The 21,355-nt window shown below is 54.8% G+C and overlaps 3 protein-coding genes across 3 annotated transcripts in view; 2 read left to right on the top strand and 1 right to left on the bottom strand.

The window, feature by feature from the left end:
* Positions 1-8,421, top strand: part of Nploc4 (NPL4 homolog, ubiquitin recognition factor) — a 52,741-nt gene extending 44,320 nt beyond the window's left edge. The window contains exons 15-17 of the mRNA XM_005069816.4: positions 865-981; positions 1,768-1,870; positions 6,149-8,421. Coding sequence (XP_005069873.1) covers positions 865-981; positions 1,768-1,870; positions 6,149-6,306 — 378 coding nt within the window. The 3' untranslated portion in view covers positions 6,307-8,421. The remainder of the gene's footprint in view (positions 1-864; positions 982-1,767; positions 1,871-6,148) is intronic.
* On the bottom strand, positions 4,508-4,753 carry LOC106021133 (protein transport protein Sec61 subunit gamma-like). Its single transcript, XM_040747919.1, has one exon. It carries the CDS (start codon positions 4,751-4,753, stop codon positions 4,508-4,510), a length of 246 nt encoding a protein of 81 aa, XP_040603853.1.
* Positions 8,422-10,014: 1,593 nt separating the features above from the next.
* Positions 10,015-20,798, top strand: Faap100 (FA core complex associated protein 100). Its single transcript, XM_005069818.4, is given in 10 exon segments — positions 10,015-10,249; positions 10,337-10,455; positions 11,163-12,118; positions 13,276-13,432; positions 14,133-14,694; positions 14,696-14,906; positions 15,676-15,812; positions 17,067-17,183; positions 19,121-19,207; positions 19,475-20,798. Coding segments are annotated over 10 exon segments (2,655 nt in total). The 5' UTR covers positions 10,015-10,072; the 3' UTR covers positions 19,607-20,798.
* The last annotated feature ends 557 nt before the right edge of the window (positions 20,799-21,355 follow it).

Raw genomic sequence — 21,355 nt, 5'->3', positions numbered from 1 at the left:
TTTCTTTTTTTTTTTTTTATGTACATTGGTGTTTTGCCTGAATGTGTATCTATGTGAGGATGTTGGATACTCTGGAACTGGGCCTACAGACAGTTGTAAGCTGGGACTTGAACCCAGGTCCTCTGGAAGAGCAGCCAGTACTCTTAATCACTGAGCCATCTTTCCAGCCCCAATTTATTTATTTCTTATGTGTGAAGTGCTCTTCCTGCATGTATCCCTGCATGCCAGAAGAGGGCACCATTGTAATTGATTTTGAGTCACCATGTGGATGCTGGGACTTGAACCCTGGTCCTCTGGAAGTGCATCCAGAGCTCTTAACCACTGCGCCATCTCTCCAGCCCTTCACTTGTCTTTTTAGTGTTCCCATCATTTTACCACTTATTGTTGTCTACCAAGCTTTCTTTGTATATTGCTGTCCCATATAGTAGAGCAATGCACACAGTCTTACTTCCCTGTTGGTCTGCCCTGCCTTTCCTGTGTCTTGGGCTTGTTAGGGTCCATCAGGACTGAGGTGGCAGAGGCTGGCTGATGTCTGTGATTTCAAGTCTAGCCTGGTACATACATTTCCAAGACAGCTAGGGTAGGTAAAGGGATGTGTTCTGTTTATCTGAACAAGGACTTGGATCTGGACCCGCTTAAATACTTGCTTCCTTATATACCTGGGTCAGGTGTGCTTAGAGCTGCCCTTGTGCAGGAGAGTCACACGAGCAGCTCTCTGTACCTCTTCTGGACTCCCTTGTGGTTACTGAAACAGGATGTCTCTGCCATTTCATGCGCTTGTGCTTAGGAGGAGGCTGCACTCTTTCCCTGGTTCAGTGCTCGGGATTTGTGATCATTTCACTTCTTTGATGACTCTTTCCTTAGGACTTTCATAGTTTGGCCACCTACCTGTCCCAGAATACCTCCTCCGTGTTCTTGGATACCATCTCTGACTTCCATCTCCTGCTGTTTCTGGTCACCAATGAAGTCATGCCACTGCAGGTACCAGCTCTGCCCCCCTCTTGATTTCTTTCCTCCGATCCCAAGTACTGGGGGGCGGAGCTTGGTGTCAAGAAATAGCTGCCTCATTCCACAGTGTGACAATACACAGGCCATAGCACTTCACAGGGGAACTTCACTGTTGGTGGAGATGTTTGATCTTTAGCCTTTGTGGTGAAGAACAGTTTGGTTATTGAGAATCACCCGGAGAGCAGAGGGGAGTGAGCCATGTCCTCTAGCTTGTAGCCTTATGAGAGAGGAAGATGGGTCTTACAGACTTGGGCTCCTGTTCAACTGTGCTTCTAAGACCCAGGGTGTGTCTTCTCTGCTGTTGAGACTGTTTGAGAGGAAATTAAGTTTTAGTTAACTTTAGCATTAATACCTTTTTTCTCTTTCTCCATACAGAGAATTGATCCCAGTGATTTTTCACATTAGGCAAGCACTCTGCCACTAAGTTGAATCCCCAGTTAGAGCTAATGCATCTTCATTTTGCAGTGACAGCCTGAGATCTTTTCAATTTTCTTTTAAAAGCTGTTACTGAGCCGGACGTGCCTTTAATCCCAGCACTTGGGAGGCAGAGTCAGGCTGATCTCTGTGAGTTCTAGTTCAGCCTGGTCTACAGAGAGATTTCCAGAACAGGCTCCAAAACAATACAGAGAAACCCTGTCTCAAAAACAAAACCAAAAAACAAACAAACAAACAAAAAGCTGCTATTGATGTTAAGGGAAAAAAGATAGAGTCTTTCCTCTCAGTCAGAGCAAAGTAGAACCTTCCTGTGGCCTCTTGCAGGACAGCATCAGCCTGCTGCTAGAAGCCGTGAGGACCAGGAACGAGGAGCTGGCACAGGCGTGGAAGAAATCTGAACAGTGGGCCACCATCGAGCAGCTGTGCAGTAAGTGTCCCCATCCCCTCTGCCAAGGGCACAGCCAGGATGTGCAGCGTGAGCTCTGTTGTTTATGCCCAGGCACCTCCTTGGAAAGCTTGGGCAAAGGGACAAACACAAACTAAATCTTTAGTTGGGTATATGTCATGGTTGCTGGTGTGGCCATTCACTGTCCAGGTATAATCCTTGCGTTTGTAGAGTTTTAAGCTGTGTGACTTTGTGCAGCAGATAGATCATTGGTCTGAAAAGATGTTTTGAACACTGCATGTGTTACTGTCCCCTTCACTTTGATGATGGAAACAAAACAACTCACAGTGCTACTGCTGACAGGAACTCCATAAAGTGTCTGACTGTGTTGTTGGATTCTCTTCTACTCTAGCCCCATGTTGGGATGCCGAAATGTTTTTGTTTGTTTTTTATTCTTCCTCTTTTAGGCTCTTTATACTTTTGGGGGACCGACCACCCAGCTCTCACATAAATCACACACAGAGTCTTATTTCTTATAAATGCCCAGCCTTAGCTTGGCTTATTTCTAACCAGCTTTCCTTAACTTAAATTATCCCAGCTACCTTTTGCCTTTGGGCTTTGTCCTTTTCTTACTTCTGTGTATCTTACTTGCCCTCTTACTCTGTGGCTGGACCCTGATGTCCTCCTCCCTCCTCTCTCACATCTCCTTTCATGTATTCTCTCTGCCTGCCAGCCCCACCTTTCTTTTCTCCTGCCTCTCTGTTGGCCATTCAACTCTTTATTAGACCATAAGTTGTTTTAGACCCGCAAAGTAACACAGCTTCACAGAGTTAGACAAATGCAACACATCTTAAAATAATACTCCACAACATTTCCCCTTTTTTGTCTAAATAAAAGTGAAAGGTTTTCACATAGTAAAACTATTATCAAATAAGAATTAATTTGCAATATTCTGTTCAGTTGTAGTTAGGATATTCAGAGAAAACAATGCATTATCTATCCTGTCTTAGTGAATCCAAAGTTTTACACCTAATTTACTTTGAATCATCACTAGGGAAAATTTCAGCTAAAGCTGTCTAGCCTAAACCAACTCCATCAGAGATCCAGAAGGATGTAATATTATTTAACAACAGAATGTTTGACTACCTGGACAGCCATCCAAAATTCCTGTGCAATGTTGGGGCATCCATCTTCAGCCTACAGGACTAGAGTACCTGGCAGACTTTTCAGCGAAGCAGGAAAGTTCAAGGACTGTCCTGCCTTGTAGTGGCAAAGTTCAACGGTCACTTCCCTGTGTGTCGTGCATATGGTCTGCACAGGACACTGTAAACAGCCAAAGACAAAAGCAGTTTCCTTGCCCAGTGGCTAACCTTGCCACAATAAAAGCAAAGTCCATAAGAAGTTGCTTCAAATACCCATCATCTCAGAAGTAAATTGGAACTGCCAGGAGCAGATGGGTCTCATTATCGTGAAAACATTTTAATTTTAATGCTGTAGGTGTGTGAAGTTGTTTGAAAAGCATTTATCTATCTAAAATATAGCTCTGTATGACCGAGACAGGAATTCTCTGTGTAGCCCTGGCTGTCAAGCTCACAGAGATCCAACTGCCTCTGCCTGGCTACAATGGTTGTTAAAGACTAGAATTTTACCTTACATTTTTAAATGAATTGTATAGGTACAATAATACCTTAAAAAAGAGTAGATACATACATACAATATTTTTTAACAAAATAACCTTAAATTGTATCAGTATTCAAAAATCCTTTAACAAGAGAAGAAACATAGTGTTTTATAACAATTTGTATCAATATACAAAAACCCATGCCAATACAAAATATTGGAGATTAATAGTTTTCAGTTTAAAGTAGATTCAATAATCTGCCCTTTTATCATTCCTATATCCCCCAAATATAACAAACATCCACAACCTACCAAATAACCAAAGACCACACACACACCCCATTTTCTCCATACTAATTCCTGCTGTCAATAGGTGAAATACAATGGCCAAGTCCTGGAAAGACCAGTAGTAACCTTTGTTGATAGACATCATCTGTCAAGTTTCAGGATGTCTCCCCTGTTCAAACCAGATCCATATCAACCTGGAACAACTCTCTAGCCTCATGTTTCTTGTGGAAACAAAAGCAAAACTGCTTCTCCAAAGCATTTGATTTTCTACTTGACAAATACCTTTTTTTACCTTTTTTTCTGGTGGGGGGGACTTTTCAAGATAGGGTTTCTCTATCTTTGACTGTCCTGGAGCTCTCTCAGTAGACCAGGCTGGCTTTGAACTCACAGAGATCCACCTGCCTCTGACTCCCGAGGGCTGGGATTAAAGGCGTGCGCCACCAATGTCCGGCTTTCTTTTAGCCTTTTTTGACTGCACGAGCAAACTTTAGACTGTTAAACTACACCTGACTCCTCAGAACTAGAACTACTCTGCAAGCTGGCTCCGCACACTCTTGGGGCAGGTCCAGAAAGCCAAGCCTAAAACTTGAGTGATTCAAACTTTCTAGAGCTATAGAATGTCAATGCTTGCGCTGTGGCAGGCATTTTTACTTTTTTTAATAGAAAAAAAATGTTTATTATGAAGTTGTTTTAATTTAGAAATAGAAAACCTCTTAGGTAGGAGGAAAGTAAAAAAACAACAAAGTATACAGGCAGCTTTTCATGAGTTTCTCACACCCTCCTTTGTTCTCTAGTTCCCATGAAGGGAAAGCACTCAGCCCCCACAATGTTATTAATAGGGATATGGATCCATTTCACAAAGAAGCCAATGAATCCCGTGATAGCAACTCGGATGGCTGTAGCCATGGCAATCTTCTGGAGCCCTTTTCTATCAGCTTTGGTGCATCTTTTAACCAGTGGAATTGAGTCCTTTATGAAGTGCTGACTTGGCACAACAAACTGCATTACCTGATCCATGATTGATTGCTGGATAGCGATTTGAGAAGATTTTTTTCCATCTCTACTTAACATACTGGCTGTTCCAGGACTCACCAGCAGGTGAAAACTCTTGCAGAAGCTGTGTACTTTTTCCCAGCTTCCTCAGGCCCTACATGGGAATATGGCCCCACGTTAGTATGCTAAAATGTTGAATTTTGGTTGTTTTTGTTTTTATTCTTCCACTTTTGGGCTCTTTATACTTTTGGGGGGCCTGCCACTCAGCTCTCACATAAATTACACACACAGTCTTATTATATCTTATAAATGCCCAGCCTTAACTTGGCTTATTTCTAGCCAGCTTTCCTGACTACCCTTTGCCTCTGGGCTTTTTCCTTCTTCTTACTTCTGGGTATCTTACTTTCACTCCTACTCTGTGGCTGGCTGGGTGACGCCCCTGACGTCCACCTCCCTTGTTCTGCCTTGCTTCTCCCTTGTCTCGCCTTCTCCTATTTATCCTCTCTGCCTGCCAGCCCCGCCTAGCCTTTCTCCTGCCTCTCTATTGGCTGTTCAGCTCTTTATTAGACCATCAGGTGTTTTAGACAGGCAAGGAATCACAACTTCACAGAGTTAGGCAAACGCAAGACGTCTTTACATAGTAAAATAAATGTTCTAGAGTATAAACAAATGTGACACACCTTAAAATAATATTCCACAGCAGCCTGGTGATCCAGTCCTATGCACAAGATTGGTGGTGAGAACTGAGAGCTGTTAAACAGCATCACAAAAACAAGATACCTGGGCTGAGCATGGTGGTGCACACCTATAGTCCCAGCACTTGGGAGGCGGAGGCATGCGGATCTCCGTGAGTTCAAGGCCACCCTGATCTGTAGAGTTTCAGGGCAGCCAAGGCAGCAGTGAAACCCTGTCTCAAACAACAACAAAATGTGTGTATTTTTTGACTGAAACTTCAGTCATCAATATCGGGAAAGCAACATCTTGTAGGTAGACTGACTCTTCATACTTACAAGCTCTCCTGGTGTCATGGGAGCCCCAGCGCAGAACTTACCTAATGCAGGCAGGCGTATCTCTGTGAGTTCAAGGCCACCGTGGTCTCTCCAGAGTGAGTTCCAAGACAGCCTTCAAAGCAATATAGAGAAACCCTGTCCCCAAGAAAAAGAGCAAAAAAAGAATGAAACTACTCTCACAGCAATACTTAGCAACAAGGGAGCAAGTTCCCTGCCTAGTGCAGAGCAGGGTGGGGTATGTGCTGACAGTTTGTGCTCAAACAGAATGGGCTTCCGAGCCACCTCTGCCCCTGCCGTGGTGCTCTTGGGAGATGTCTTTTCTGTGCAGCAATGATGTGCTCTCCCTACTCTGCCCTACAGGCACTGTTGGTGTGCAGCAATGATGTGCTCTCCCTGCTCTCCCCCACAGGCACTGTTGGTGTGCAGCTCCCAGGCCTTCATGAATATGGTGCAGTTGGGGGCTCTGCACGGGCTGCTACGTCTGCCATGTGGGCCTGTCAGCACTGCACCTTCATGAACCAACCCGGCACCGGCCACTGCGAGATGTGCAGCCTCCCCAGGACCTAGGGCTCTGGCCCTCTGCTGAGCGGGACTGGGCCAGCCCAGCCCTCTCTGAAGCCTGGAGCGCCACATGTTTCCTATAAGGCCTGAAGCCCATAGCCCCAAAGCAGTGGGGCCAGCTACCCTGGTATTCCAGATACACTGAGGCGTCTCAGTGCGGATCTTGAAGAGAAAGAGCCCCAGCTGCTATGCTGGGATTGAACAGAACCTCCCGACTGGAAGGGCAGAGCAGCCCTGCCCAAGAACACCCCACACGCCTCACCTAGTTAATAGCTCCCCGCTGTATTGGAAGGACTGAGCGCCTCCAAACAACCCCCTGAAACGGGGGTGCACAGAGAGGTTGCTGCTGTCGCCCCGCTGTCTTTCCTCCTCTGCTTTTTGTTCTCTGCCTCCCACCTTTTCCCCGGTTTGTGGACGGATGCTCCTGGCTGTCTGCGCCCCCTTGTGTGGGGCTGTGTCCCCTGCGGGGAGCATGTGTGACTAGGTGGTCCTCGGTCTGACCTGCAGTGTAGTGCGCCCCTGCCCTTGCCTGAAATCAGCAGTTATCAGTAATTCCTGCCCAGAAAACTTTTATTTATTGTTTTTAAGATAAAACAGCACAGATGGGAGTGAGGGCGACTTAATGCTGCTTTCTTTCCTCCTTCAGTGCAGCCCCTCCTGGGTGTTCAGGGTGGTTATTGGGCAGGGGCCGCCATCAGTTCTCCTCTGAAGCAAACCTCAGTGCCTGAGACTTTCCTATCATGCCACGGATGGTGGCAGCCGGTAGCCTGGGTGGGTTAGCAGAGCAGTGGTTGCTCTTGCTTGGCAGGCAGCCCCTCATGTCTGTGGGAGCCCTGGGAACCTGGTCCCCTCTCCCAGCACTGCTCCTTTACCCAAGGCCTCCCTACACTGTGGCCTTCTTGCGCAGTGCTGTGGTAGTTGAGACAGCCTAGAGGAGGTGCCCATATGACCATCACGAGGCCTGGACAGGTGTGGGCCTCCCTCGTGGCTGTGTTGTGACAGCCCTTACCCAGGTAAGATATGGATATCTTGATGCCTCTTTGCCTTAATGAGAGCTCTGTCAGCTGTCCTTCACCCTGGGAAAGGCCGTGCCAAGCACAGACTACTGGAGGCCACGTGTCATTTTACTAGAGTGCACCCATGCTGCCTTCCACATCCTTGGCCCTGTGGGCAGAACAGTTACCTGCTAGGTTTTCATGTGGTGGGCAGGGCTGGGGTCAGCGTCTCTGGTTTCACCTGGCAGGCAATGTGAGGTCAGAGGCCCTGGGACTGTGGACCCACTGAGTTTGGTTTAGTATTGACAGGGTCATCCTGGAGGGTCAGGAGGCAGAGAGCAAGCTGTCTCTCCAGCCACCTGCCAGCAGTCTACAGAGAAATCTACAGAGGGCTGTCTATATCCCTCCTGGTAGTCTCCCTGGTTAGGGCTTCACACTGTGTCTTTTCTGGTCCCTGAGTCTGGTAGACTGGATGTCCTGGCATAGCCGTGTCCTTGACTCAGCTGTGTTCCTGGTGCCAATTGTACCAGCACCATCACTCATGCTGGCAGCTGCTGCCCAGCACAAACTCTGGAGAGCTTTTTGCCACCACCTATTCCCCCACTCATCTTTGTCTACAAAGTTAATTACTTTTTCTCTCGTGTTTTGGAATCCATATCATTCTTGTTTTCATATCTTTAGCTAAAGAAATTGTTGTGATTTCTCTGCTTATGGTTTTGAATTACTCTTTGTTCAGTAATGCACTTTATTTTATTGTCCAAAGAGAGTCAAGCTAATGCTACCAGCTTGGGGTGAGCCCTACAGAAGGTTCAGGCCTGAGCAGCTCAGCTACCTCCTCCACGGAGGTGGCCCTAGTCCCACCTCTAATCCCTCCTGCCATCAGGCACTGCGACCCAAAAGGGGGTGCCTGTGGGTATTCCTACCCAAGTGACCCAGTGGCTGCCATGGTCCTCCTCAGGCTCAGAGATGGGCCCTCGCCCTGTCCTTGCTCTGACCAGCCTGTTCCCAGGACATGGTGCTCCCGCTTCAGCTCTGACTTGGGCTCAGGTGTGCACTGGCTGGGTGTGGACTAGTGTCCTTTGACCTTAGCCCTGCAGTGGAACCTAATAAAAGCGCCTGAAGCGACTGCCCTGCTCCCAGTGCCTTGTTCTGTGCCCAGAGCCATTGCCCGCCAGGTGTGTGTGTGTGTGTGTGTGTGTGTGTGTGTGTGTGTGTGTGTGTGTGTGTGTGTGTGTGTGTGTGTGGTGTGTGCACACCACCTGTACCACATAGGGACAGTCTTCAGCGTTAAAGCCTGGTGTGCAGAAGATAAGCTGAGGATGCTTCCAGCTCCGTGGTGTCTTCAGCAGCCTGGGGATAGGGCCCAGACATCTGTTCCAGAGGCCACAGGGAATTGGCGCAGTAGGTCCAGGCCCTCCCGGACAGCCTCACCCGCGGGTTAAGGTTGTGGTCTGGCTTTTTAGTTTTTAATTTACAACTGGGCATGGTGGCAGATGCCTTTAATTCCACCACTCAGGAGGCAGAGACAGGTGAATCTCTTGAGTTCCGAGGCCAGCCTGGTCTACAGAGCAACTTCCAGGACATCCAAGGCTACACAGAGAAACCCTGTCCATAAAAACCAATGATAAACTAATTTTTTTAGAGATAGTCTCACTGTGTAGTCCTGGCCTGTCTTTGCCTCCAGAGTGCTGGGATTAAAGGTGTGTACCACCACAGGCGCATCATTTTTATTGTGTTTTTGTGCACATTAATAGAAAGGCCAGTAGAAGATGTAGGAGCCCCCGGGGCCGCCAGGGGTTGTAGATGCTGGAAATCAAACTTAGGTCCTCTGCAAGAACAGTGTGTGCTCTCAGCTGCTGAGCCATGTTCTAGCCCAGGGTTGTGCTTTGAAAGCTACACTAGGGTTATACTATGCCCAAGCTCGTGGGACATTTTCTTTTGTTGTGCCCCAGACACCTTTATTCCTAGATTTGGCCGCTGAAGTTTTCAGACGAGCATTAAGACAGGGTTTCCTGAGCTCAAGCAATCCTGCCTCAGCCTCCGAGAAGCTGCCACCTCAGCAGCGTAGGCCACTGTGGCATCTGGTTGCTGATGAGTGCTCAGGCGGAGAGCACTTACTTGATCTTCCACTTGGGGCGTCATCCAGAGTAGGGTTCTCACCTCAGCCTGCTCCCCCAAAGAGCTGCCTGCCCTCGAGGAAAACGGAAAGCCTCCCTTAGACCTTGCTCTTAAGAGGCCTCTCAGCATCCTCTGCTCCCGACGCGTTCATACGGAGAGCGCAGGCTCGCCTGGCTGGCCCGAAGCCCCTTTTCTACCACCACCACCACCACCACCACCACCCCGCCCCGGTCAAGGGACTGCTCAGGGTACTGAGCCACCCAACTCCAAAGCGCCTGTGCCACGTTGGTGACACCCTCCCAAGTGCTGACACAAAACGGGGTGCGGCATACAAGGCTGTATGCGCCAGAGCAACCTCTGCTCGCCAGGTAGGTGGTCTGAGGCAAGGACCCCCTACCCGGGCCAGAGTGGACCCGAAAGATCTCCTCCCATCTGGCCGCCCTCGGGCTGGCTTCCCGCGTCCCGCCCTGAGCCGCGGCTCTTCCCTCGGTCGCAGCGTGCCCGCCCTGCTGTGACCCGCCCCCGCGTCCCCGCACGGGTCCCAGCCCCGCCTCCGCAGCGGCCGCTTTACGGCGGAGGCCGCGCCGCGCTGTGGGCGGCCGTAAAGCCCGGAGGCGGCGCCGCCTCTCGAGGCTGAGCCCTGGCCCGGCGCCCGCAGGATGGCGGGTGCTGCCGCTGCCTCTGCCTCCCGCGTGCACTACCTGTCCGACTTCTGCTGTCCGCTCGGAGGCCGTGCGGGGGCCAAGCCGCATGTGCTGCGTCACCAGGCGGAGGTCTTCCTGTCCACCGGGCGCGAGTTCGTCTATGTGTACGACCAGGAGGGCGGGGTGCTGACGGTGAGCGGCGGGCGAGCGGGCGGCGCGGTTCCGAGGTGAGCCGGGGCCGCGTGTGCCCTCGCCTGACCTCGCTCTCCTGGCGCCCAGGCGGTGTACCAGTTTCCCGACCAGGTGTGGCACCTGCAGCTGCTGGCGATCCGCAGGGCGCTCTACGTCCTGTGCGCCCGGACCGGCATCTACTGTCTGTCGCTGGACAACCGGGACAGGTGAGGGAGGGGGCGTGGCCGCACGCGGCTCGTGTGGCCCGTCCGTGCACCCAGTCGGGTCCCTAGGGAAGCTCGCAGGTCTGAGACCCGCTGACATTATCCTACCCAGTCCCGTGCTGGCCGGCCAGCCACTGACTGCACGCGGGAAGCAGGCAGGGGACGGCGGTCTAGGCCATCCGGACCCGCTACTTGGAACCTCCTGCCCCCAACACCCGTGCACTAACTCCGTGGGTGCGACCCGAGAGTGTGTGCCTCCACGAAGTTCTTAGCTGTTGAGGCTCAGGTAGCAAAGTCTGTAGCCAGGAGCACAACTGCCCGGGTGTCTGGCAAGACCTCTCAGAAGTGGGTCTCAGAAAGAGGTGTGTCGTCCTGTTGGTAGGGACAGCCAAGGCTTGTTGGCCATTGGCCGGTGCTGGGAAAGCAGCGCGCACAGCCCAGATGCAGCACTGGGGACCCATTCCCACGCGCGCACGGGTGAGCATTGTCTGCCTGCTGTGGGGCTGTGCTTCCGGCTGATCCGTGTGTCAAGGGGTGTCTGTGTGTGTGTGACCTGCTGAGTGGCCTGTGGAGGGCGTGGGAGCGAGCACTTCCCGAGATGCCTCCTGCCCGGCCCGCCCGCCAACCGAGAAAGTCAGGTTATTGTTGTTGAACGCGAAAATGAGGCTACCCCACCCAGCACTGCCTGCTGTTCCATTGTGTTCCTGAAGGTCTGTGATCCAGGCCTGTGAGGACAAGGAGGACGACACTTGCTCTACCCCTGTGATCCATGTGGACCCAGACGCCTGTGTCCTCCCCAACGCTGCGCTCTGTGCCTTCACCGTGCTCGATGACATGCTGGTCACCCTGGTGCAGGGCCCCACCCAGTGGAAGATGCAGCTGTTTGAGCGTCCCTGTCCAGGGGAGGAGCCTGGGCTTGGAGGCCAGATTGGCGAGGTGGAGCTGTCCACCTGCACCCCTCCAGGTGGGGTGCCCGGGAAGCCCTCAGCCCCCTGCTTCCTGCCGGTGCTGTCCTGCGCGTTCCCACCAGACTCCGGGGCTCCTCACGGTCACCCCCAGGGCTGTGGCTGCTTCACGCTGGAGGAGGCCCTCTTTGGCCTGCTCTTTGGAGCCGATGCGGCCCTCATGCAGTCCCCCGTGGTCCTCTGCGGCCTCCCTGACGGCCAGCTTTGTTGCGTGGTCCTGAAGGCCTTGGTTACCTGTGGGTTAGCCCCCGGCGACCCCAAGGCCTTAGTCAAGATCCTCCATCACCTGGAGGAGCCTGTGGTCTTCATTGGGGCCCTGAGGGCAGAGCCACACGCTGAGGAAGAAGCAGGAGAGCCTCTGCCCGAGGAGAATGTACACTCTGACTGCCTGGTGGCCCTGGGCCACCAAGGCCGGACACTGGCCATCAAGGCCAGCTGGAGTGAGTCGGGGAACCTGGTACCAGACCTTCGTGAGTACTGCCTCCCGGGGCCTGTGCTCTGTGCTGCCTGTGGCGGGGACGGCCTCATGTACCACAGCACCCCCTCAAACCTCTGTGCTGTAGACCTGACCCGGAGAGACGCTCCCTGGAACCCTGAGAAGCCAGGCGGGGCCGCGGGAGGCCTGCCCTCCACGCTGTGCCCAGCCAGTTTGAACATCTGCAGTGTCGTCACTCTCTGTGTGTCGTCAAGGGCACCCACAGGTACGGACCTGCTGTTAGATATGACCGAGCCTTGGGACAGTCCCTTCCCCCTGAGCTGTCCCTGCTTTCCTCTTTGGCGAGACGTGTGCTAAGGCCGGCAGGTACGGGCTTTCCTCACCAGGCCTGTCACAGAGCAGTGGCTCCCTCACTCCCGTCTCGGGGTCCAGGTAACCCCTGTGTGTTGTGTCCTGCCTGGGATTGGGCAGTGTGCTGCCCTGCCTGGGTGTTCTCTGTCCCCTACACACACACTTGAGTGCCAACTCACAGCATGTGGCTTGTGGAGTTGCCATAAGAGCATCCCCCCACAGCAGGGACAAATCAGGTCAGGCCAAGCCTCCCCGTGTCCTCCCGGGGAGCTGGGCGAGCCTGCTTTCGCTGCTGTGTGTGTGACCTGTTTATGAGCCATTCAGAGGGTGTCTCAGAAAGCTTCAGCTGGGTTTGCCTGACTCTGGAATGAGAAGAAGATGTTAAGTCCTCAGAAAACCGTTAACGGGGGAAAAATGCTTGGAAGAGCCATGCTACCACAGGGCTTGGGGCACGGGTAGGCGTAGGTACATAGGAACTGACTGACTTTCAGCTGACCCAGGGTGTAAGCTACCTACGTCAGGGCTTGTGGTAAGAGCTGTGTTGGGAGCAGGGAAGCCAGCAGACCTTTGTCAGGGGCAGCCTCTGTCCCCTCAGTGCCAGGCGAGAGCAGGAGGATGTGGTAGAAAAGCCGGGCTTTCTGAGAGGAGCCCAGTGAGGATGAGGTGAGGAGAGCTCAGCCTCGGGGACACTTGTCTCTGTAAGGCTCAGCGGCCTTGCTCCGTGTGGCCTGTTGAAGGTCGAGACACTTAAGAGTGACTGGACATCGTCCCCCGTTTGTCCTGCCTGTGTGGGTCAGTCATTACCGTGGCATCCCATCTGGGCCGACAGCATCTCGTGTAGGCAACTGGAAAATGTGTGTAGAGACCCGGGGTCACCTTCTCTGTCCAGCCCCTTGGTGTGGGCTTCCCCGGTGTTCCACACCCCCCCAGAAACTCACTTCCTTCCTTGGACACGGCCTGGGCCCTTTGCCAACCCTTTCCCTGGAGTCCAGAGCAAACACTGCTGTGTGTCTGGCAGCTGCCCCACACTTGCTGACTGGCCCTGCGTGTGTGTCCGTTGTCCGTCATCAGGTGGCGCCGAGCTCCTAGCCCTGTCTTCTAAAGGGCGCCTGATCACCTGCAGCCTGGGCTTGAACTCTGAGGTACCTGTGCCTCCCAAAATGACTATGGCAAACGCAGGCCAGAAAATTAAGGAGCTGCTCCTGGACATCGGTGATGTCTCTGAGAGGTGAGCTTCCGGCTCTGTCTCAAGCGGAGCCTGTGTCTCTGTCCTTGTGCAGCCGACTCAGGCGAGGGAGGTCCTGGGTAACAACCATGCGTGTGACTATCTCCATCAGGGGCCAGAGAGTGCGCCTCGCCCTCAGAAGACAAGTCATCCCTTCCTCCTCAGTCCCCTCTTATCTAACAGGACCCGGGAGCCTTCTACCGCCAACCCCTGGCCTGTTTCTGTGGACCCTCCTTAAAGGCCGGCATTGTGTTCCTGCCCTCAGCAAAGTTTCCAACAACCAAGCCTTCCCCACAGCCACCACCAGCTAGCTAGCTCCTCTTGCTCCTCGTGACTTGGGGCCCGGAGCCGGTGATGTGTGGGCCCTGTGGCCCTTGCGTCTCGGAGATAGCCGAGTAGGCCTACAACCTACCATCGCTGTGGAGTGCGGCAAGGGGGGAGGGTGCCATTTGGGAGCACACGGGGTGATTTGTGGGGCTAACCCATCCCTGGTAGGCGTAGGCCGGTCGACAGCCAAGAACAAGGATCAGGTCGAAACTGAACGCAGCTTCTGACGGGTTTCAGGGGCCAGACAGGGAAAGGCTCCTTCCTGCTCCTTAGGCCTGGGAGCCGCCTGCTCCCCCTGAGAGCTCGCGCGCCCACAGCCGCGGGCCCCCTCTGCTGTGCTCTCACTCTCCTGGGCGTTGTGTCTGTCCCCTTGCAGAGTGTCCTTCCTGAAGAAAGCTGTTGACCAGCGCAACAAGGCCCTAACAAGCCTCAACGAGGCCATGAACGTGAGCTGTGCCCTGCTGTCCAGCCAGGAGGGCGTGCGGCCCATCTCATGTACCATCGCCACCTCCTGGAGCCGCCTGGAGTTACGAGACGTGCTGATGGCCACCTGCACGCTCGAGAACGGTAGCAGCTTCAGCCTGGACCAGGGCTGGACCTTGTGCATCCAGGTGCTAACGAGCTCCTCCGCCTTAGACCTGGACGGGGCCGGCTCGACTTTCACCTACACCATCCCAGTGGACAGACTCGGCCCAGGCAGTCGGCGCGAAGTGACATTGCCCCTGGGCCCCAGCGAGAGCGGCGCGCTCGACCTGCCGGTGACCATGTCCTGCTGGCTCTTCTACAGCCTCAGGGAGGTGGTGGGCGGGGCCCTGGCCCCCTCCGACCCGCTAGAGGCCCCCTATCTGGAGAAGCTCCCACTCAACCTCCCTAAGCAAGATGGCGTCTGCCTGCCCCTGTGCAAGCGCACGGTGGACATGCTGCAGTGCCTGCGCTTCCCCCGGCGCGGCCTCGCAACCTGCCCAGGCCCCCTGCGTGCCGGGCCCTGCCCGCGAGCCGGTGGAGACCTTCCTGAAGACCTGCCAGGCCCCCGGCGGCGAGCCAGCCGGCGCTGCCGCCTCCCTTCGGGCCAAGTACCTGCCTCCGTCCACGGCGTCCATCAGAGTGTCGGCGGTGCTCCTCAGAACCGCCCTGGAGGGCGGCCACTCAGGTTGGTGGCCCCACTGGCTTCACTTTGGCCTCAGGGCCCTGTAGCCTGTGGGGGTCGGCTGCTCCTCTGTCTCCCCGTGTCTCACCAACCCACCCCACCCACCCCCACCCCCATCCCCATGAGGTTCCACTGCACCCTCCCTGATGGTTTTGGAGCCCTGTGTCACGTTGCCCTGTGGTCATGTCCTTTGTGTGTTTAAAAAAAAAAAAAAAAAAACCTAAGCAGAGGCAGATGCCGCCAAAGAACAGCTTGGTAAGTCCTCACGCCCGGCGTCTCCATACCAAAAGCCGGTCCTGCCTGAAGTCTGCCACAGCACTGGGCCCGGCTCTCGCTCTCGCTCCCACACACAATGTGCCCAGCCATTTGTATTGCTTGGCGCAGGCCCTGTGGCAGAAGTGTCCTGACTTCTGGTACTTCTGCCCTGCTCCCACAGGGTGTTGGGGTGTGCGACAGTCTGTCCCCCGCCCCCGAGGCCTGAACCCGCCTTGCGCAGCATTTCTGCCTGTGCACCTCAGTGTGCAGTTAAGACCGTGTGCCCTGTGCCTTGTAGAATCCCCTGGGGTGAGGGTCCAGCTCCGGGTCCCTGGCTTTTCTAGTGACCCCCCCCCGTTCCTCCCTGTCTCTCGGGTAACCAGCCTAGCTCCCTACTTGCGGCAGGACTGTGGGCGTGCGTCCGGGACACTTAGGGCAAAGGGAGCAAGTGTGGGAAGCCGCACAGGTGCCATTTGGCACGTCCCGCCACGCTCGGGCGGTCACCTCTCTCTCCCAGGTTCCCACCTGTGCAGCGCCACCCTGCAGTGGCTCCTTGCCGAGAATGCCGCCGTGGCTGTTGTGAGGGCCCAGAAACTGTCCTCCATCCAGGGAACAGCACCGGACGGCACCGACGTCAACCTCATCGTCCATGAGGCAAGCAGGGGTCTCTTGTGTGTGCCTTTGGGACGGGCCGCGGGGCCCACAGTCCTCAGTGGGGAGTCACTGTACTTCAGTCCCCATCCGCCTCACCAACACTGGGTCCCCGGGAGGAGCAGCCCTGTCTGACCCACCCTGGGTCCCCTCCTTCCTGTGCACTGCTAGGGTCACAGTGGACAATAAATACAGTGCTGGTGGTTACCCATCCCAAGCCAGTAGCAGTTAACCTCTTGGAGCACCGAAGGGCAGTGGGCCCCTTTGGGGAACTTCAGATGAGACAGCCCATCCCCTCTGGCCTTTCCTTCTCATATAACCCTTTTTCTTTGTTTTTTTCCCAAGACAGGGTTTCTCTGTATTGTTTTGGAGGCTGTCCTGGAACTCACTCTGTAGTCCAGGCTGGCCTCGAACTCACAGAGATCCACCTGCCTCTGCCTCCCCAGTGCTGGGATTAAAGGCGTGCGCCAACAACGCCTGGCTTCTCCTGGGTTTTTTGAGACAGGGTTTCTCTGTAGCTTTGGACCCTGTCCTGGAACTCACCCTGTAGACCAGACTGAGAAAGCTCAAGATCCTCCTGCCTCTGCCTCCCGAGTGCTGGGATTAAATGCGTGCACCGCCGCCACCTGGCCTCATATAGCCTCTTTTTGGGGTCCTCCCAGCAGCTAGGGTCCCCTGCAGTAGGCCTTACTATCAGAGACTCTTGGAGAATAAGCCCTGTCTGTCAAGAGCCGTGGTCTCTACTCAAGCTCAGGTTATTTTAGTGATCAGGCCACGTCCTCCAAGCTCCCCACCTCACTGCCCACCGCACTGCCCACTCAAGCCCTGTTGGGACCAACATCTAAGCCGGATGACCCCTGACCAAGGCTAAGAACTGGCATTGGTTCTGGTCAGTGTACAAAGTCTGTGCTGGCAGCCACATGGAGAAACCCCTGGTGGCCAAGGCCTTTCTGCAATCCTCAGCCTGTCCAGTTAGCACAGTCAGAACCTCCTGAAGGACGCTGACATGTCCACAGACGGGCACTTCAGTTCCCTGTGTTAGGACCGCACGCCATCCCTGGCATGGAGCCAAGCTTAGCTTGGGTCTAGGTGCAGCTCAGAATGAGGTGGTTCCTACGGGATTGGATTCTGAGTCGTCGTGATATGACTGTCCCTTGCAAATAGGTTTCTTACCTTGGTTCTCGAGCCTGCCTGCCTATAAAATGTAAAGAACAGCCCAGCCTACGTTGCAGCTAATCGGGGCCTCTTACGCTGCAGGTAGCTGTGACTGATTTGAGCCCCGCGGGGCCCATCCAGGCTGTGGAGATCCAAGTGGAGAGCTCCTCCCTGGCCAACATGTGCAGGGCACACCACGCTATCATCAGGCGAATACAGGTACCACGGCCAGCAGGGGTGGGGGGCTGGGGAAGGGAGGGGGCCGGCAGCTATCTGGGTTTCCTCTGTGGACCCACGCAGCTGTGTGTGGACAACAGGTTGCGCTGTCACCTCCCGAAAGGGTGCATGCGTGAGCCTCTCTGGAGCAAGCAAGGCTGTGCTGTCAACCGGTGTCACCTGCAAGTTCAGAAATGGCTGAGTCTGCACGTCCGATAAATCTCTAGCCACTGCTTGCCATGTCTGGGGCAAGGCCCCAGATACAGATTTGCAGGCCAAGGCGCCTGTGCTGTCCCAAGCACCCATCATCGGTCACCCTCTGGTGTGACTCAGCCTCAGGGCAAGGTCCACAGAGGCCACCTGGCAGTCCTGCGGTTGGTTCTGGGCTGTGGCCTTCTACCAACCTCACCCTGGAACTTGACCCAGTGTACCCTGGTGCTTCCCCACCACCACCCCAGAACCAGGGGCCTGGTAGCTGACAGGTGCTCTGTGAGTGCAGGGCCAGGTGGAGGAGCTAGCTGCTCTCAGAGCCGCAAGCTCAGCCCCCGCACATGACCCCCAGTGGTTAACTGCCTTGTCGTGAGCCGTCTGTGATGTTCACCGCACAGAGTGAGTGGTGGGTTCAGGAGTTCAGTCCCCATGCTGTGGACTACCAGCAGGGTAGTCTCCAAGGCAGTGGTGCCACCAGCCAGAGATGACCCACAGGGCCGGCCAGCCTCCAAGAACTTCTGTCGCCTTTCCCCCAAATTTCCCGTTACAAGGACACAGTCACATAGGAATAAAGCTGCCCTGGTGACTTTATCTTGGTCATCTGCAAAGACTCAGTTTCAAAAAAGTTGTAGTGTTAGGACTTGGTGTGTGACTTCAGGGGGACACAGTGGATCCTTGAGAGAGAATCACGTGGCGTAACTGTCCCCTAGGCAGCATTCAGCAGGGCACCTTCAGCCAAACACTTCTGTGGTGCATAGCCAGGACTCTCCCAGAGGTTAGCTTCCCCATAGGCAGCAACCCCCTGGGCCCCGGGTGGATATTCAGCTTCAGCTGCAGGAAGCTAAGCTGTCTTCAGAAAGCAAGAACGAATGCCCGGCCCTAAATAACCCTCAGAGGAAATGAGCAAATATATCAGGTGGGGGTCCTGCCTAAGGCCCAGCCCAAAGTTTGTCTGAGCCACAGAAGTGAGAAAAGGGTTTTTAGTTGTTTGTTTTGGGGGATTTTTCTTTTTTTTTTTTTTTATCTAGACAGGGTTTCTCTGTGTAGCTTTGGAAGCCTATCCTGGCACTTGCTCTGTAGACCACGCTGGCCTTGAACTCACTGAGATCCGCCTGCCTCTGCCTTGAGAAAAGTGTTTTAAAACATCTCTTTAAGCTGGGTGTTGTGACATGTCCTTATGTCTTTAATCCCAGCACTTGGTAGATAGAGGCAGGTGGATCTCTATGAGTTCAAGGCCAGCGTGGTCTCCAAAGCAAGTTCCAGGACAGCCACGGCTATTATACAGAGAAACCCTGTCTCAAAAACCAAACACACAAAAAAGGTCCAGGCCTAGTGGTACATTCCAAAATCCTGGCAGGAGGATCGGGAATTCAAGGCCAGCCTAGCCTAAGCTCCATAGCAAGTTTGAAGTCACCCTGGGTTATTTCAGGTCCTGACTTAAACTCTAGAAGCATCTTTCTTAATTACTGTGGGTGGGAGTTCCAGCTGCTCTGAGGAGGAACGTCCTGAGGAGCAGGGTGGGAAACACTACTGGGTGAATGAACGAGGGGGCCTCTCCACAGGAGTCAGGGCCAGCTGGTTAGAAAAGCCAGGTGGTAATGTTTGGGGAGACAGACAAGAAATGGTCACTATGTGATCTGAGGACCATGAAGATCCTGGCCTCTAGACTCAGGCACCCACTCTGGGAAACAACTCTCCAGTACCCGTCCCCCAACCCTTCTGTCCCCCAGACCATGGTCACAGAGCAAGCTGCCCAAGGTGCCAGCCCACCTGACCTCCGAATGCAGTATCTACACCAGATCCATGCCAACCACCAGGTGAGCCCTGGTCCCTGGGTGTGAGGAGTGTCCCCAGATGGCATGTGGGGGGCCCGGTTTCCAGTGTGGGCGGGGTTCCCAGGATGGAATCAAGATGTATAGGGCTATGTCCATTTCCTGTTTCCTGGCCATACCCACGTGGCTGTATGTCACATATATAAGGCCATGTTACCCGGTGTCCTATTTTGGACCACCCTCTACCTCCCTCCCAAGTACAAGATGCTCATGGGCGAAGGCCCCGGGCTGAGCTGTGCTGCCTGCCCACAGGAACTGCTTCGTGAGGTGCAGACACTGCGTGACCAGCTGTGCACGGAGGATGAAGTCAGATCCTGCTCCACAGCCCAGAAGCTCCTGCAGGTTTACAAGCAGCTGCGCAACCCTAGCCTCGTCCTGTTGTGACCAGATGGGTCCTGGTCCTCTTCCTCCAGTGCGCCAGCCTTCGTGGCTCTACGCGGGCCGGAAAGGATACTCTTTGGCTCCCTGGCTCAGGCAGCTGCGCCTCCTGGCTGGTCAGCCAGAAAGGCCGAGAAAGTGGGGTGTGAGGAGGACCCGGGCAGTGCCTGAACCCACTAGGGTTTGCTGCCTCTCATGCTCTCCTCCCTCCCTCCCTCCCGGCACAGCTGCTGGCCAGCCTCTCCTCACTGCGGGACTCACTTCAGGATGAGCTCTGGGGCGTGCCTGGGGGCACCTCCCCGCCCCCACTGATGGGAGACACCGCTGCCCAAGTGCCCGGACCATGAGGACACAGTGTTTCTGGGGTCTGGACTTGTGGGTTTGGGACTGTTCTGCCGCTGACACACACACCCCGCCCCCCACCCGCCCGCCGTGCCCCAGGAGCGCTGGCTGCCCCTCCGGAGCCACCAGGCGGCAGAGTGCCCACCGCAACCAAAGCACAAAGACCATGGGAAGGCTCCCACAGCCCCGGTGTCCCAGCCTCCTCCTTCAGCTGGGCAGTGCCCTGCTGCTGGGGCGGGGTGGGGCGGGGCTGCTCTCACTGTCGGGGGAGGGGGAGAGCGTGTCTGCTCCTGTGGAGTGCTGTCTGCGGTGCTGTGCCGACTAGCTGCCCTTTTCATGGCGTCCCAGATGTCAGCTGATGTTTACTCACCTCTTGCCCTCTTCAGAGTCCGCCGCGCCCTTGGCCCTGATAACAAAGGGCCGTTCTCGCCGTGCCCAGCTACCTCCTCCAGGGCTCCTCTCACAGGGTATTTATTTACATGGGGGTCTGTCCATCCCACAGGACAGAGCCCTCCCCCCTCCCCCCGGAGGCAGCCAGGAGATGGAATGGCCTCCCTCGACACAAGCTGGAGTCTGTGCCAGCCTGGCTTCTGTAACGGGGTGCAGAAGGCTCGCCTCCACTGCCGGGCTGCTGCGAGCCCTGCCCAGAGCTCGTCTCCAAGGCCACCCCTGCCACCTCCTGACTGGAAGCCTCCAGCTGCATCACGTAGTGTGTGTGCATGACTGTCTGCTCTGAGCAAGTTGGAGAGGCTGGCGGGAGGGGGGGGTCTCCCCGGGTAACCTGACTTCTGTCTCTGTCACAGGTGACATTTTTCTAGTGTCCCCTACTTGCTATTATAGTCCACATAAACTGCAAGGTTCGTCTTTAGCCTAACCTCCAGCAGATGTTGGGAACTGGGCACGTGTCCCCAGGGACTGCCGGTGATGCCGTCACCTCATCGGCCCCGCTGGGCACACACCCCACACCTGGGCTTTGGCACTGGCAGGGTTAGAAAGGCCCAGCACCAGGCCTAGGTGGCTGGCGGCGCTGAAGAAATGCCAGGCTCAGCTGGAGCGTCTCGCTTGAGATGCCATTGTGGAGTAAGAGCCACCGTTATCCCCGCTGGGCCCCCCCGCAATCTCCTGTGCCATCCCCGTACATGCCAGATAACGCCTGACACCTGTGACGCCGCAGGCCGTGAGAACACCAGATTCTGAGACCCAGCCCACTCGGGCAAGCCACTAGGGTCAGCTCCAAGGGTTTATAGGGATATGCCCAGAAGTGCCACCCTTGTGGATTTGGGGAAGCCAAGGACAGTCCCTATCTTATTCCTAAGGGTGGGGGTGGTATCCAGCCATAACGTCCTTCCCAGCATGCCTTCTGCCTTCCTTCCATCTATACATTGCCTCCCCACCGCGACACATCCTCTGGCC

The sequence above is a fragment of the Mesocricetus auratus genome, unplaced genomic scaffold (assembly GCF_017639785.1).
Source record: "Mesocricetus auratus isolate SY011 unplaced genomic scaffold, BCM_Maur_2.0 Super-Scaffold_100007, whole genome shotgun sequence".
Lineage (NCBI taxonomy): Eukaryota > Metazoa > Chordata > Mammalia > Rodentia > Cricetidae > Mesocricetus > Mesocricetus auratus.
This window is presented reverse-complemented; position numbering and strand designations above follow the sequence as displayed.